This window comes from Pteropus alecto, unplaced genomic scaffold (assembly GCF_000325575.1).
Source record: "Pteropus alecto unplaced genomic scaffold, ASM32557v1 scaffold166, whole genome shotgun sequence".
NCBI classification, from domain to species: Eukaryota; Metazoa; Chordata; class Mammalia; order Chiroptera; family Pteropodidae; genus Pteropus; species Pteropus alecto.
In genome coordinates, this window is record NW_006439757.1 from 4,770,400 (window position 1) to 4,787,180 (window position 16,781).

Consider the following 16,781-nt stretch of genomic DNA (forward strand, 5'->3'; position numbering starts at 1 on the left):
TATAATAAAGTAAGGATATTCTCAGTAGTAAAGGCTATTGAGAATTTTTTCTAGGGATTGTTTAGGCAAGGGAAGTAGAGGCTAAATATCGTTTTGGCAGTAGCTTCTGCAGCAGTGGTAGGATCTTCTGCAAGCTGCAGCAAAATAAGGTCACGCTACTTAGAGAAATGTCATTGGTAACTCTGGATAGATGTTTAATACAGTCTATATTAAATCTCTGTTAATAAAGTCAGTATTTACCATAACAAAGATTATCAATTTGACTTTTTATTTTCTTTACATTTCTCAAGATAACATATGTGCCCATATGAACACATGATATAGATGTGACTCAAACCATTTTTACTATTAACACAAAAAAAGAAACATTAAATATGTATAAATATTATTTCAGCTATTATGTAAATGGCTACATGCAAGAATCTATATAAAATAAAGAGTATGTGAAAAAATATTTTATTAGAAAACAATTCTCAACCAATTTATTTCTTTTTATAAATATAATTATTTAATTATAATTGAAAGTGAGTTTTATCATTTTATTTTTATGTTTCAGGGACTTTGAAGGCAACCGTATCCATAATTTAAGAAATATGACTTTTATTTCCTGCAGCAATTTAACTGTTTTGTAAGTAATGTTTTACCCTTTTCAAATGTTATATCTCTTTATAAACAAAATGAATCATTTATGTCAATAGATGGTAGCATAAACATACATAGTAATTATGGCAAATGTTCACTCTTGAAGTTGTTTGAAACTGAAGCATGTGGGCAAAATTATTAAAGTTAACACAAAGAGTAGTTACAGATTCACAGCATACATGAATGACACTATTATCTGAGACATGTTTTTCTCAGTTAATAATACACATTTTAATGGAAAGAAATTCTCGTAGACCACCTAGAATCTTTCTTTGAATCCCAGTTTGAGAAACACTATGTTAACGTTTTAATCTATAAGAATGTTCGTCCTTTGCAAATCATTACTGTAAAGATCGTACGGGAGTGGGGGAATGAATTAATTATAATCAAAAATTTTTTTAAATAATGCAGAATGTTTACACCCCTTAGTATGTAATTGTGGACACCAGGATAAACCTTAGAATGTTACTGAGTATACTTTCTCCTTTTGCCTCTTTGGCCTATTTTAAATTCACGTTGCCTCTTCCATGAAAATGGATGCCAAGGCTTCCATCAGTATACAAATATAGCTGCCTCATTCATGGTTTGTTTTTCCAGAACAGGGTTATTCATACTGTGGGTTGCAACTCACAAGTGAGCGATGAAAGCAATTTAGTATGTTTTGACCAACATTTTAAAATGAAATAGAATAGAATTGAATTGAATTAAAATATCAGAATGCAATTCAGATAGTTAAATGTGTTGTTTCATTGACCTTGGATTGTGTGGTTGTATTATATGTGCCAATGTAAAGTGCATTTTTTTTTTACTATAGGTTACCATGGGAAAGTTTGAAAACCACCATACCTGTTTATTGGCAATGCAATAGCTACCACTAAAACAATAATTTTCCTCCATTTATGCCTCCCATTATAAAAAGATTCAAAGTCACTGAAATATCTGAACACTTCTGTAGTAAGTTTAACAGTCTTCAGACACAGGATGCTCTATATTGGTCATGCAAAATAGTTCATATTAATTGCCCAAAGAAAACCAAGCTGCACCTGAAGAATATACACCAAATAGATATCTGAAAAACTTAGAACATTTTCGTTCTACTCATGTTCGTTTTTAAAGAAATCTCTGAGTGAAGAAACCATTTATGAGTGTCCTATTGGCAAGTTCTTGTCCTTTTCTGGTCCAAGGATAATAGGAGAAGATAGTTACGATTTGGAGTGTTGGAAAAAAATAAATACTTAAGGATGGGACAAAGCCAATTTCCAATCATGTCACACAATGTTTAAAGAATTGGAAATCCTTTTTCTATGAGTTAGCCATTTATGATAGCTCATACATGTGAGATCGTGCAGAAATGAACTGTCAAAAGTTACAATTAGAATCAACATCCCAAACTAGAGGTATAAACTGGTCCAATTTAAATTAGACTTCCTAGGCAAATCTACCCTACATTATATCAACTACCAAATGTATATGGGTGATACCACGTTGCGGGTATTTTGTTAGGTAGACGTGGTACGCTAACTGAAGGAGCTCTAAAATAGCTCCCTGTGCTCTGTTGTACGATGTTTAGTCTGTGTTCTCAAGAGTTGAGATTTTCACTATTTCTCTTACAAAGCTCTTCTCTGTTTCACTTTAAAATTTGGATAGTATTTTATTTTTGTCATCATTAAAAGATTTGGGAAATTTAAGGTTAAAATTAGATTGGGTAATTTATCCTACTACTTTAAAATATCTTGATGTGAAAAATATACTATATGTAATTACCTTTGTTTTTGAAGGATTTAATCTCTGTAATAACTCATTTATCAGTTACCTCAAGAAGCTACAATATATTTTACTTTTTACTTTCAGGGTACTGAGGAAAAACAAAATTAATCACTTAAAGGAAAATACTTTTGCACCTCTCCAGAAACTAGATGAACTGTAAGTTTGATTAAACATATATTGATAAAAATTTTCTTTCTACAGTTTTAGTTCATACTTATTACCTGTATACGCTTTTATACATTGAGAAATATTTATTATCGTTTTTCCTGTCATAATTTTTATACACTTCGAGCCACAAAGAAATTCTGACAGCTTATTAAAATGTGCATTAAAGAAAAATATAAAATAAGTATTTGAAGAAGGTGAGGTAAAGGAAACGTAGATGCCAAGAAAGAATAAAGTTAGTGTAAATTTAATAAATGAAATACATTCTACACCACTCTGTTTCACTGCTAGAGGAACAGCAAATTTGTCTTTTAAGTTTCCTAAAGGATTAGGATCCAGAGACCATAAGATGAAAAGACTCTACTTTGCTGATTCTGAAACCAAAGGACAATATTGTATCTGTAAAGAAATTAGACACTGCCATGGGTAACATCCCAACCAATAATAATGGAAGAGAGAGAGAAATTAAATCAGCTATTTATAATGTCCCTTTTTAAAAATCAGTGACACAATTCTAAAGGGCATTTAAACACTCTCTGATAAACCAAAGCCTGTGATCCAAAAACATAGGAGCTGATTGTCAGATTAAAATATATGATAGATCAATGGATGAAGTGCATGTCCTTCAGACCATTCTGTTATTTTTTAGTGTAAGTTTGTCCGTTGAGTTTTTGCTAAAGTTTAGTCTTGCAACTAGTTTGATTTTGTGTTTTGACCATTAGCTGGGCAGAACATTGATTTATTAAAACTTTTCCATAAAAATTAAAGAACTTAACTAGAATGTTTCTCTGGACACCTTATCTGCGTACTGAGACAGGTGGAATGGTTACATGAGGACTGGAACATTCCTCAGGAAACAATCTGCATTCTGCTCCATAACATTAAGCCATTGAAACCCTAACATTTTTTCCATAACTATTACCCTGAAACATCTTCGGCTGGGCAATACCAGTTATTCACAAAATGTGCAAGAGAATCTTAATACGTAGATTTTAGAACCAAGCATTTGTTGTAACAACTCCTGGTATTTGGCAAGTGAGCCATATCTTCAGCACACAGGAAATTATTTTATTCTCAATAGTAGCTAGAGGTTCAGGTAGGTGATACAAAGTCAATATGTAGTCATTAATCAAAGGTTCCATACTTCTTGTTTTATCTTACTTGCAACCATTATCTGAATATAAGAAGGCGATTCCTCTAAATCCTAACCTTCATGGTAACAGTAAAGTGCAGGTTTTATGTAAGTATGAGTAACCTTCAGTGAACCTGGAACACAGACACCTTAGTCCCATAACCAGTGCCAATTCAGGTTCAAGGTAAAGGAGAGAACAGCATCAATCACTGCAGAGAGGGTAACTGCGGCCAATAATTAGTTCTGCCTAAAGCCTGCCTAATCCCATATTAAACACTGGCCTAAAAAATCAAATTTACAAGGATGAAAATGGCATGTTTTCTAAGAAGCAATGTTTTAAATGGATTGGCCTGGATCTAAAATAAGAAGACAACTCAGCTTTTGAGAGTGGGTTGGACTACACTCTATGCACCCCAAGGCTTATCACACCAATAGAATTAATGAGGACAAATAAATTGGCAACAATCAGGATTCACTTGTCACAGTAGACTTTAAGTCATTCTGGTGGCAGAAAATCTTTACCATGTGCTTGAATTAATTTGTGCTTTTAAAGTCAGCTACTCTAGGTGATAATGTGTTTCCTGAGCCCATTTGGACATGGATCTTGAGTCCAATTAAGTTAAGACCAACTTTCCTAAGTCGAAACTGGAAAAAAAAAAAAAAGATCCTTTTACATGCCACTTAGGATCTAGGCCAACAGTATCCCATTGTATGATTCATGCTGTAAGAACTATATGTCAGAATCTGCTCTGAAAGCCAAAATTAGCACTCTCACCAGAAACTGTGGGACATGATATATGGAGTTTTAATGTCCTAGAGGAGTACTCTAAAGCTGTTTTTCACAGAGTTTCACTAATATGACCAATATTTTACTTGGCTTCTCATATAAGGAACTGGAATTGTGCCACTGCTTTTACCTAAATATGAAGTAGACAGATTCAGTCTATTAATAGTCTTCTAATTGGAAATAGAAAGAATAGCCAGTCCAACTGTGTCGTATACTGGAAAATAATATGATATTGAATGACAACGATACTTTAATAAAAAGAAATTTTTTTTAAAAGAATAGCTAGATAAAACTATGCTAGATACTGGATAGTCCAAGAAGAATAGGTGTAGTTTTCATACTCAAAGAATTCACAGTCTTCAGAAGATGACCACATATGTACAGAAACAGTTTTAATATAATGTTATATAACACATATAATGTGTTATATGTGCTATGATAGAAGTATGCACAAGGAGTATTACGGGAGAACATGGAAGAGATCACCTAATCTCCCTGGTCACAGAGGTGTGACACTTCAATCTTGAAGGGTGACTAGGAGTTCACCAGGACAAGAAGGAAAGCTTATCACAGGCAGAAGGATGCACCCGTGGAAAAACACGGAGGTCAGGATACTGCGGTGCGTTTGGGCCACAGTGAGAGCCATCCTTAACGAATAGAAGTGGTAGAAAACTAAAGATAGTCAGTGGCAAGGTAATAGATATTTAAAGGCTTTTTATGTCACACAGTGCAGTTTTTATTTTATCTTTTATGCAACAGTGAGTTATTGAAGGATTTTAAGAAAGGGATGAAATTTTAGAAAGATCCCTTTGGTTATCAAATCAGAACAATCTGTCTTCGTAGATAATTCACCCATAAGTATGGAAACAATGAAAATAGTCTCAAGATTCAGTTTACAGTGTGAAAAATAAAACATTTACAGCAAAGACATTTATAATATTTATTAGATTTTATTAGCTTTTTATTTTCAGTTTTAAACTATCCTGCCCTTCAAAGTTGAATCATCTAACTTTTGACTTATAAGAACTCAATTTACATAACAAGAATATCTGTTCTCCTACCTTACCTTGTGGCAACTAAGAGGATTTGGAGATGCATGGGGAAAGCGGTTAGGCTTCCTCTTAGTACCTCTTGATCACACTAGCAAATTCAAGCCTATTGAAACATTATCTTGTTTAAAAGAATCTTAGGCCTTTCTCATGAGAAGTGGCACTGTCAAAGCTACCAGAAGAGCCGCTAAGGTCAAAAATCTTACAACTAAGCTACGAGGTCATGCCATGTTAACCACGCAACCTAACCTCTATACATATGTGAGGTAACACAAAATATCCTGACCCAGGAGTATATGTGATCCAGTGTATTTAAGTTATGAAAGAAATTTGCTCCTGAAATATTCTACTTCAATTCAAAAATTATAATAAACCCAAGCAAAAAAAAAAGTAAAGCTCTAAACCATGTTCCTACTCTAACATGGAAGGAAGGAAGGAAGGAAGGAAGGAAGGAAGGAAGGAAGGAAGGAAAAGGAGGCGTGCAGTCCATATATTAATTGAATTAGAAAATTGTACCTATTAGAAACAGATAAAATACCATCAGGTATTTGTCTCCGAGGGAGTGATGAAATGGGATAAAATATTTTTATCTTTTCCCATTTTATTCCCTTTTTTAAAACTTTTAGTCTTCTCGTAATTAATACAACTCATTAATAGCACCGTTAAAAAGTAGCGTAATGGTTTCCTAATAAATTGCAGAACAATAAAGTCTCATGAAAATAATATGACATGTTTGCAATTATCTCCTTAGGGATTTAGGAAGTAATAAAATTGAAAATCTTTCACCGCATATATTTAAGGATCTGAAGGAGCTCTCAAAATTGTAAGACTGATATTAATTTTCTCACTTCATTTCTTTTACATTTATTTTATATTTTAAATTATAATAAAATATACACAACATAAAATTTACCATTTTAACTATTTTTAAGTGTACAGTCCAGTGTCACTAAGTACATTTACATTGCTATGCGACTATCATCACCATCTGTCTCTAGAACTTTTTTTTTCTTCACAGACTAAAACTCCATACCTATTAAACAGTAATTCCCCATCATCCCACACACACCAACATCCACCACTCTGTGTTTTGTCTCTATAAATCTGATTACCCTAGGTACTCCATATAGGTGGAATCATACAACATCTGTCCTTTTGTGACTGGCTCATTTCACTTAGCATAACATCTTCAAGGTTCATCCATGTTATAGCATGTGTCAGAATTTTGGAATATTATTCTCCTAAATACTAATACTAATTCATTAATTATATTTATTTAATTTTAAAATTAATAAATTAACATTAGTGTTCAGAATAATAATTCATTGTGTGTATACACCACATTGTGTTTTCCTATTCATCTACTGATGGACAATTGGGTTGTTTCCACCATTTAGCTATTGTAAGTAATGCTGCTATGAACATGGAGTACAAATATCAACTCAAGACCTTGCTTTTAATTGTTTTTGGTATATAGCTTCAGAAGTAGAGTTGGTGGATCACATTGTAATTCTATTTTTAATTTTTCAAGGAAACATCATACTGTTTTCCATAGTGGCTACACCATTTTACATTCCTACTAGCAGTGAATAAAGGTTCCAATTTCTCTCCATCTTCAACAATACTTTTTATTTTCTATTTTGTTGATACTAGCTATTCTAATCGATATGAAATGGTATCTCATTGTGGTTTTAATTTGCATTTCCCTAACAATTAATGATTTTGAACATCTTTTCATGGGCTATTGGCCATTTGTATATCTTTGGAGAACATCTATTAAAGTTTTTTTTTCCATTTTTTAATTGTTTTTGTTGTTGTTGTTATTGAGTTGTAGGAGTTCTTTATTATTTTATATATTAAATCCTTTTCAGATACAATTTGCATGTATTTTCTACCAATTTGTAGGTTACCTTTTCACCCTGTTGATAGAATCCTTTGAGGCACAGAAGTTTTTAATTTAAATATAGTCCAATTTTTCTATCTTTTCTTTTGTTGCCTATGTGTTTGATGTCATATACAAGAAATCACTGCCTAATCCAATGTTCTGAAGCTTTTCCCCTATATTTTTTTCTACTAGTGTTATAGCTTTAACTTTTACATTAGGTCTTTGATCCATTTCAAATTTATTTTATAAATGGTGTAAGGTCAGGGTCCATGCTCAATTTTTTGCATGTAGATAACTATCTAGTTTTCCCAGCACCGTTTGTTGAAAAGACTGCCCTTTCTCCATTGAACAGTCTTGGTATCATTGTTGAAAAATTATTTATCATATATGTATAAGAGTTTATTTATTGGCTCTCTATCCTTCCATTGGTATATATATAGATATATCTGTCTTTATGCCAGTACGACATGGTTTGATTATTGTACCTTTGTAGAGAGTTTTGACATCAGGAAACATGAGACACCCAACTGTTTTTCTTTTTTCAAGATTGTCTTAGCTATTTAGGCTCCCTTGAGACTCCATATGAATTTTAGTATAGATTTTTCTATTTCTGCAGTGATATATTGGGATTTTGATAGAGATTGCACTGAATCTGTAGATTACTTTGGGTATTAATGACATCTTAACAATATTCAGTCTTTCAATTCATAAGCACAGGATGTCTTTCCATTTATCATTGTCCTCTTTAATTTCTTTCAGTAACATTTTGTTTTCAAAGTATAGGTCTTTCACCTTTATTCAGTTTATTCTTAAGTACTTTATCCTTTTGATGCTGTTACAAATGAAATTGTTTTCCTAATTGTATTTATTTATTTTTAAATTAAGTTTATTGGGGTGACATTGGTTAATAAAATTATATAGGTTTCAAATGTACAATTCAATAATATGTCATGTGTATATTTTACTGTATGTTTATTTTTAGATTGTTCATTGTTAATGTATAGAAATGTATTTGGTTTTTGTGCATTAGTTTTGTATTTGGAAACTTTGCTGAATTTACTAGTTCTAACAGTTTTCTTTGTATGTGTTTGTATATGAAATCTTTAAAGTTTTCTACACATAAGATCATGTCATCTGTGAAAAGAGATAATTTTACTTCTTACTTTCCAATTTAGATGCCTTTTATTTCTTCTTGCCTAATTGCTCTGGCTAGGACTTCTAGTACTATGTCGAACAGAAGTGGCAAAAGCAGACATCCTTATCTTGGTACTGATTTTAGAGAAAAAACTTTCATCTTTTCACTGCTATGATGTTGACTATAGGTTCTCATATATGGCCTTTATTGTGTTAAGATAGTTTCCTTCTGTTCCTAGATTGTTGAATCTACTTTGTTTCTTTTATACAACTCATTTTTCATTGTCGTTCTTCCTCTCTTTCCTTCTTTCTGTAATCACCACCACATAGCAGCATCCCACTCTTACATGTAACAAATGGTCTAATATAGAATAAATTTCTTAAAAAGAGAGCTTGCTCTGGGAAGCTTTCTTTAATCAATCATTCTGGTTTCAAGGTGTTGTTTAACAAAGATTCTGAAATTTTCTACATTTAAATTCGGCTGTACTGTCACTCTGAGGTACCTCTTTGTTCCTTGCGATAGCCTTTTACTTTTCATTTTATGTCTCACAAATTGCTAGTACAATGTAACACTCTTTGACATAAGATTTATGTGAAAAGTATTCCATGTGATTCTAGTAATTCAAAATTCGACCAAATAAGATTATTTTTCTTTTATTTGAAGCACATTTTATGCTAAACAAAATGTGAAGTTGGTGCAGATTTTCCCTGGGTGTGCTACCACTTCTCCGGTGGGAGTCATTTCTTGACAACTCCACCTTCACTCTCATGCAGCCTTAGCTTTCTCTCTGTTACTAACATGATCACAGAGTGCTTGCTAAGTGCCTGGCGCTGTTCTAGGTGTTTTATCTCCATTGATTCATTTAATGGCCAGTGAACCCTATGAAGGAAAGGCTATTATTGTCCTTTTTGTTGTTGTTGTTAATGTTTAAAAGTAACCCAAAGTCAACAGATACATTTTCTCTTTACTCAAGCACTTTCTAAAAATGACCTATTGCTGCCTTTTTTAAAACAGGAATCTTTCCTATAACCCAATCCAGAAAATTCAAGCAAATCAATTTGATTATCTTGTCAAACTCAAGTCTCTGTAAGTATATAGTTATGTAGATAGTTCTATAATGAAATTGTTATTTATATACTAATAGTTAATGAATCTATAAAATAAGATTTATAGAATCTTTCAAATCAGAAGCTTTATTTCCAGGATATTGGTTAATCTCCATAAAAACACATAAGATGAGTGCTCACTGACCTATAAATAATTGTATAACTATTAGTTTTATCTTATGTATTTATAAACTAAAAATTAGATAATGAAGAATTATTGTATATTTTGCTACAATCACCAGGAGCTTATATTGGGTTGTTTTCTTTGAGCTTCTGAAGGCATCTGTGCATATTAATTCCTCTATTAGTGCTGGGTTTCTAAAAATTTGTATAGCCATCTTTATCTTAAGAATATTCTAAATCATGTAAATAAATAATTACTTGTAACATACACATACACATATAAAATCTGTTAGGGTCTAAGAATTTCCTTAAAAGATAAGCTTCAGTTAATTTAATTTAAGTGTTCCCTCAGTAAAATGGCATTTTATTAGAAAAAAATATTATTTAAAAATTATTAGAAAATTTTCAAAAATGCAAAACTCCTCTGCTATTGTAATATTGCCTGAAAGATCATGATCATCCATTTATTTCATAGATATTTATTGAGTAGGTCCAAGGCAGAAAACATTGTGCATGATCTATAAGGATTCAAAAAATTCAAATAAGGGAGATATATGTATATATATATAGCATCAAAAAGAATTGGGGAAGTCCCTAGGGCAGGCTGAGCATAAATGTTTGGTTCAGAATAAGTGTTAACTAACAGCATTTTATTAAATTGTCTTTCACAAAAACTCATTTTATTATACCCTGTATAATATATGTTATTCTGACAATTAATTTGATATTTTTAGCAGCCTAGAAGGAATTGAAATTTCAAATATTCAACAAAGAATGTTCAGACCTCTTATGAATCTCTCTCACATGTAAGCAGATGTTTTTCTTGTTCTTCACCTTGATTTTAATATTTCCTTTCCACATGTATTGCGCTAATACAGCCATACCCAATGCATCCAATCTGTTAATGTTTTCGATTGATTAATTTGCCTAAACAATAATTAACTCTTCAAATGTTTATATTGAGCAGGATAATATTTAGTTTTCCATGGTTTTATAGAATCAAAGAAGATTTTTGAATGACAGAGAACATCAAGTAGCGGGACGGGGACCCACTCAGTCTTATAAGTTCTGCTCAGCTCTGATATCAGTCAGTAGCTATTGGTGTTTGCCTAATGAGCTAGTAATTTGCACACATGGTGTAAGTGCTACCAGATGAAGTGGTAATTTACATAAACAACATAAAATAATTATAAATAAAGACTTGCTATAAAAGGAGGAAGGTAGGGAAAAATCCTCCTCAGTGAAAACTACCTGTAATGTCAGGGCAACGACAGGAGTAACTATGTGTGGGTACAAAGGTAAACTTTGAAAAATAGTTTATTCCAACAGTGTGACTCATTGTTCCATTGATACCATGCTTTAGAAAGGTTTTCTTTAATTGAATGCAATCTTACAGCAGATATTAGAATGATCTCGTTGCCAGGGTGATTCATTCTCAATAATTTAGAAAGTGTCATGTCAGCCACCACCACCCTATAATCTTGCATACATTTTAAATCTAACACAGAGCACGCTGTTTCTGTTTTCCATAATTCCTCAGAGAGAATGCATATAAAAGTTTCCTTGGTTGCAAACAACGTAAAACACTCTGACTAAATTAAGCAAAACAGAGTTTGCTGGGGGAAAAAAAATGGTATAGCTCACAAAGCCCAAGAAACAACTCAAGGAACAGATGTGAATTGGCAGAAATGATGGCAGCTCTAGGATCCAGGCAGTATATCATCTTGTTGTTTAACAAGATGATATACTGCAATTGTTAAGCTTTTATCTTTATCTTTTATCTTTATTACTACAATTCTTCATACTATAAAGTTTATTTATATTTTATGCCAGAATACATGGCTTCACAAGCAAATAGATCTAATTTGAATCCCAATTTCTACATTCACTAAAAAATTTCCTCGTACATAATTTGCCTCCATTGAAGATTCATCTTCTCCCAGTGATACTAATACTTACTTCATGGAATTGATTTGAGAATTTATTCCTGAAACCTAGAAGATGCTCCATAAGCAGTGTTGGTATTGGTAGTAACACAATAGTAATTACTGATCACCTAGGTGGTGTCTGTACTGATGAAAGAATTTACTCAACAAATATTGAACACCTTATCGTGTAATGAAATCTACTGTGAGAGATATACATGCTAGCAAGTATTTACAGATCACATAATAACTTCTATAATAGAAAAGTCATGGAAGTGCAGAGAAAACACTTAACTCTATCTTCCCCTGAGGGTTAAAAAGCAAGATCAATTGCAGCAACAATAGGAGTGACGCAACAGTGCATTTACACGCACTAAACACTAAACACCAATAAAAGTTTCCTTGCCAGATTCTCTTGATCACATGCTAACAGTTTATTTATATTCTAAGACATGTCTAACAATTGTATATTCATTATGCCTATTTGCTGCTCTCACACACATATTTTTTTACGAAGTAAAAGCAAGTTAATGAGAGTTAAGTTTAAAGCTTCAGTACCCATAATGCTTTACATTCCTGAGTCATATATTGACATTTTCTTTCTACTGAGAAAATGTAGAAAATAAATATTAATGGATAGGGACACTGAATTAAATTTAAAATCTTATTTTGCCTTATCTTCGTACATCAGCTATTTTAAGAAATTCCAGTATTGTGGATATGCACCACATGTTCGCAGCTGTAAACCAAACACTGATGGAATCTCGTCTCTAGAGAATCTCTTGGCAAACATCATCCAGAGAGTGTTCGTCTGGGTTGTGTCTTCAGTTACCTGCTTTGGAAATATCTTTGTCATTTGTATGCGACCTTATATCAGCTCTGAGAACCAGCTGCATGCCATGTCAATCGTATCTCTCTGCTGTGAGTATTTCCTGGATGAAGAAGAATTATAGTTTCAAAATGTAGAATTATTTTCTAATTGCTATTAGAAAATAAGTAAACAATAGAATTATGATATTTAAAATTTTTCTTCTTTTTGATTATATGTTGTTTTCACATTCACAACAATGAAAATAAAATTACTTTAGTGATAAGAAAGAAAAATAAGTTTTAAAAACAAGAAAAACTCAACCGTCTTACATACCTTACAGATTAATGAAGCTCTCCTTCATTAGTTTTGTACTCTGGAGCCATAATATTAAAGCAAAAAAATATAAAGTCTTTTACTATGAATAACACCTTTATGGTCACGTTTTTACATCAAGAGCTGCATTTGCTTTTTTGTTTATATATCTAGTTCATAGATATATCGATTTAACAGACTGTTGTTTTTCTGGCCTCTGAGCTACTAGAATCTTTTCCATGCATAATTGGAAATATTTAAAAACAAACATGTTTTTATGTTGTGTGAATTAAGGTTTTGAATTTTTTAAAGGTGATTGAAAGGTATTATGTTAAATGAGGGCTACAAAGAAAAATAAGCAAGAACTAGTCGTCAGGGTGTTTATAGTATAGGAAAAGTGGTTTATAATTTATTTATATTCCCTCAAGCAAAAATCAATCTACATGATGTTCTACTTTTTTATGTGTGCTCTCTCATATTTTACCCCCCACCCTCTTTCAAAGCCTAATGTCTAATGGTTGAGTTTTTTTTTTTTAATTGCAATCTACTTAAGAAACAGAACTCAGAAATTATTTATTACTTAGTATTGTTAGTTGCAAAAGTTTACGTACGCTCAATTTCCCTAGAGAAGGACAGAATATAAGTTCAATATTTAAGGATTAGAATCAGATTTATAATTTATACAGTAATGTGATTTTGGCAACTTTGTGTAGAAGCTTGAGAGCCTAAAAAGAGACAGAGAAAGATGTAAAAATGGGAACTGAGAATCAGAACAGGTTTGTTTAGGCCATCTCTGGGTAAATAATTTAAGGGCCCCAAAATTGTACTGAATGCAAAGCACTTCATAATTATTCATATCTTCTAAATTATGGACCTCAAAATTCAGAATCATTACTCTATCACAGCAACTTCTGAATTCCTTCCTCTGGGATTTTGGATGTCCTTAGCTTGTTAAGCTGGGAGAATTTTAGAGGAAGGGGTGAAGTAAATAATAATACTCCCATCTTGGTCCCTAATCGAATGTTCAACATAATTGTATTTTGTTCATTTATTCAACGCTTTCAGGTGATGAGACCGAAATGGAAAAAAAAGCAGACAAGATCGCCCCTCTCACGGACTTGCATTAGAGGAAAACAGAGAAATGGTTTCTTTTTAGCTGTAGAGGGCGCTATAAGAGTGGTTATTAAAGAGAATCGAAGCAATCCTTAACTCAAATGAATTCTTAGAATAAAAATTAACTCCCGCCAAGATAGAAGAAATTTGGTTATTTTTTGCTAATACTAAAAATATTACTTCTTCTTGATAAGTCTGTTTATTTCTCTAAATTTGTGAAATTTACTGACCCTTATAGATGCGGACTGCCTAATGGGAATATATTTATTCGTGATTGGACTCTTTGACCTAAAGTTTCGTGGAGAATACAACAAGCATGCACAGTTGTGGATGGAGAGTGTTCATTGTCAGCTTGTGGGATCTTTGGCCATTTTGTCCACAGAAGTATCAGTATTACTTTTAACATTTCTGACATTGGAAAAATATATCTGCATTGTGTATCCTTTTAGATATTTAAGACCTAGAAAATGCAGAACAATTACAGTTCTGATTCTCATTTGGATTACTGGGTTTATAGTGGCTTTTGTTCCATTGAGCAATAAGGAATTTTTCAAAAACTACTATGGCACCAGTGGAGTATGTTTCCCTCTTCATTCAGAAGATACGGAAAGTGTTGGAGCCCAGATTTATTCAGTGACAATTTTTCTTGGTAAGAAATTCTGTATTATAAGCTCTTTCATTTAAATGTTAGAGTAAATCACAACATGAATCTCATTATACCTTCTAATATTTACAGATTTTTATTCCAAATCATCTAACCAGTTTTTCCCATTATCATTGAGGCAGAGTCTATCAGATTCCCCTAAAGGGATTCTTTTTCTAAATTTCCTCTTTATCATATAAATTCCAACGTCAAGCACCTTAATAAAAGACAATCACTAAACAATTGCATTTCATGAATTTTAAATCTTTGCTTTTATAATATGAACAAACTCAAAGTAACCATACAAGCCTTTGGCTTGAGAGTAGACATACAAATGTTTTCTCTTATAAAAAAAGTTTTTACATGTAGCTTAAAGTAATTGAATTATGAAAAAAATACTAGGAAGGTTAAATTTAATAGGCCCAGGATAGTCATTTTATCACTATAATCTCATTTTAATATGCCATTTTAAAATTAAACATTTCATTATTCCTTATTATTTCAGCAATACTTAAATTTTTTTTAAATTTGTGATTTTTGTGTACCTTAGTAATTCTTATGAAGAACAAAAAACATTTTGTGGTCCTCATATCTTCTCCTTAATAATAACAGTGTTTTGTTTGTTTTAAAAAATGTTTATATACATTAATAATAACCTTTGTGTTCTAAATAGGTATTAACTTGGCAGCATTTATCATCATAGTTTTTTCCTATGGAAGCATGTTTTACAGTGTTCATCAAAGTGCCATAACAGCAACTGAAATACGGAATCAAGTTAAAAAAGAGATGATCCTTGCTAAACGGTTTTTCTTTATTGTATTTACTGATGCATTATGCTGGATACCTATTTTTGTACTGAAATTTCTTTCATTGCTTCAGGTAGAAATACCAGGTACAATTTTTTTTTAATTTCTGTAAAGAAATATCTGTTTCTTCGATGTTTCTCTAAGAAAGAAAATTAAGGTCCTTAACACCAATTCGTTTCAAGAAATTTAAGTGAGAGTTATATGTACTTAAGGTTATGTTCAGTAAAATGTTTATGGGAGGAAGCTGTTCAGTTATTTCCAGAAATGCCTAAAAACATAATTACTATTGGAACAAAGGAATAATTACTCAAACAAATTATACTCAATATGTTGAAATTCTGGTAATCTCATGCTTAAGGTGACCTGAAAAACAAAAATCGGTCAAAATGATTATCAAATAATTACTTCAGTTATTTCAGAAGGTAAGAAATATTTCTTCCCAGAATACATAACAATTCAAAGAACATTATCCCAGAGTATGAGAGACAATAGAAGAAAACACTCTTGACATTTAAAAATAATGTGCATCATACTCATTAGGATGGCTATTATCAAAAAGCAGAGAAAGTAAGTATTGGTGAGGATGTAGAGAATTGGAACTCTTGTATGTTGCTGGTAGGAATGTAAAATGGCACAGCTGCTGAGAAAACAGTGTGGTGGTTCCTCAAAAAATTAAACTTAGAATTAACATATGAGTCAGCAATTCCACGACTGGGTAGATACCCAAAAGAATTGAAAGCAGTAAGTGAAACGGACATTCACACACCCATGTTCATTGAAGTATCATTCACAATAGCCAAATGGTTAAAACAACCCATGTCCATCAATGGATGAATGGATAAATATAATATGTTTCCTACACAAAATGTAATATTATCCAGCCTTATAAAGGTAGGAAATTCTGATACATGCTACAGCATGAATGGATCTTGAAGACATTATGCTAAGTGAAATAAACTATTCACAAAAGGACAAATAGGAGATAACTGGAATTCACAGGGGCAGAAAGTTTGTGAATAGTGTTGTCAGGGGTCGAGAGGAAGAAGGGATGGGGAGTTGTTGTTTAATAGGTATGAAGTTTCAGTTTGTCAAGATGAAAAAGTTCTGAAGGTGATTGGTGGTGATGGCTTCACAGCAATGTGAATATACTTAATGCCGCTAAACTGTACACTTAAAAATGGCTAAAATGGTAAACTCATGTACATTTTGCCACAATTTTTAAAGGTGCAAAATCCTGTTAACTGTATGTATAGTGCAGTATATATTCACATTTAAAAAATATATAAACATACAATTTTAATTTTATTCTATCCCATGGTTAGCAGTTAGTATCTCACATTTTATAAGCAACAAGAAAGAAAAATAGTATTAATTAAATTA

At 32.1% G+C, this 16,781-nt stretch overlaps 1 protein-coding gene across 1 annotated transcript in view; it reads left to right on the plus strand.

The window, feature by feature from the left end:
- The window catches only part of RXFP1 (relaxin family peptide receptor 1), an 84,905-nt gene that overhangs the window by 67,066 nt on the left and 1,058 nt on the right, over window positions 1-16,781 (plus strand). Inside the window, exons 10-16 of the mRNA XM_025050400.1 lie at window positions 557-628; window positions 2,494-2,565; window positions 9,577-9,648; window positions 10,526-10,597; window positions 12,408-12,637; window positions 14,191-14,601; window positions 15,269-15,487. Of these exons, the coding sequence (XP_024906168.1) occupies window positions 557-628; window positions 2,494-2,565; window positions 9,577-9,648; window positions 10,526-10,597; window positions 12,408-12,637; window positions 14,191-14,601; window positions 15,269-15,487 (1,148 nt within the window). The remainder of the gene's footprint in view (window positions 1-556; window positions 629-2,493; window positions 2,566-9,576; window positions 9,649-10,525; window positions 10,598-12,407; window positions 12,638-14,190; window positions 14,602-15,268; window positions 15,488-16,781) is intronic.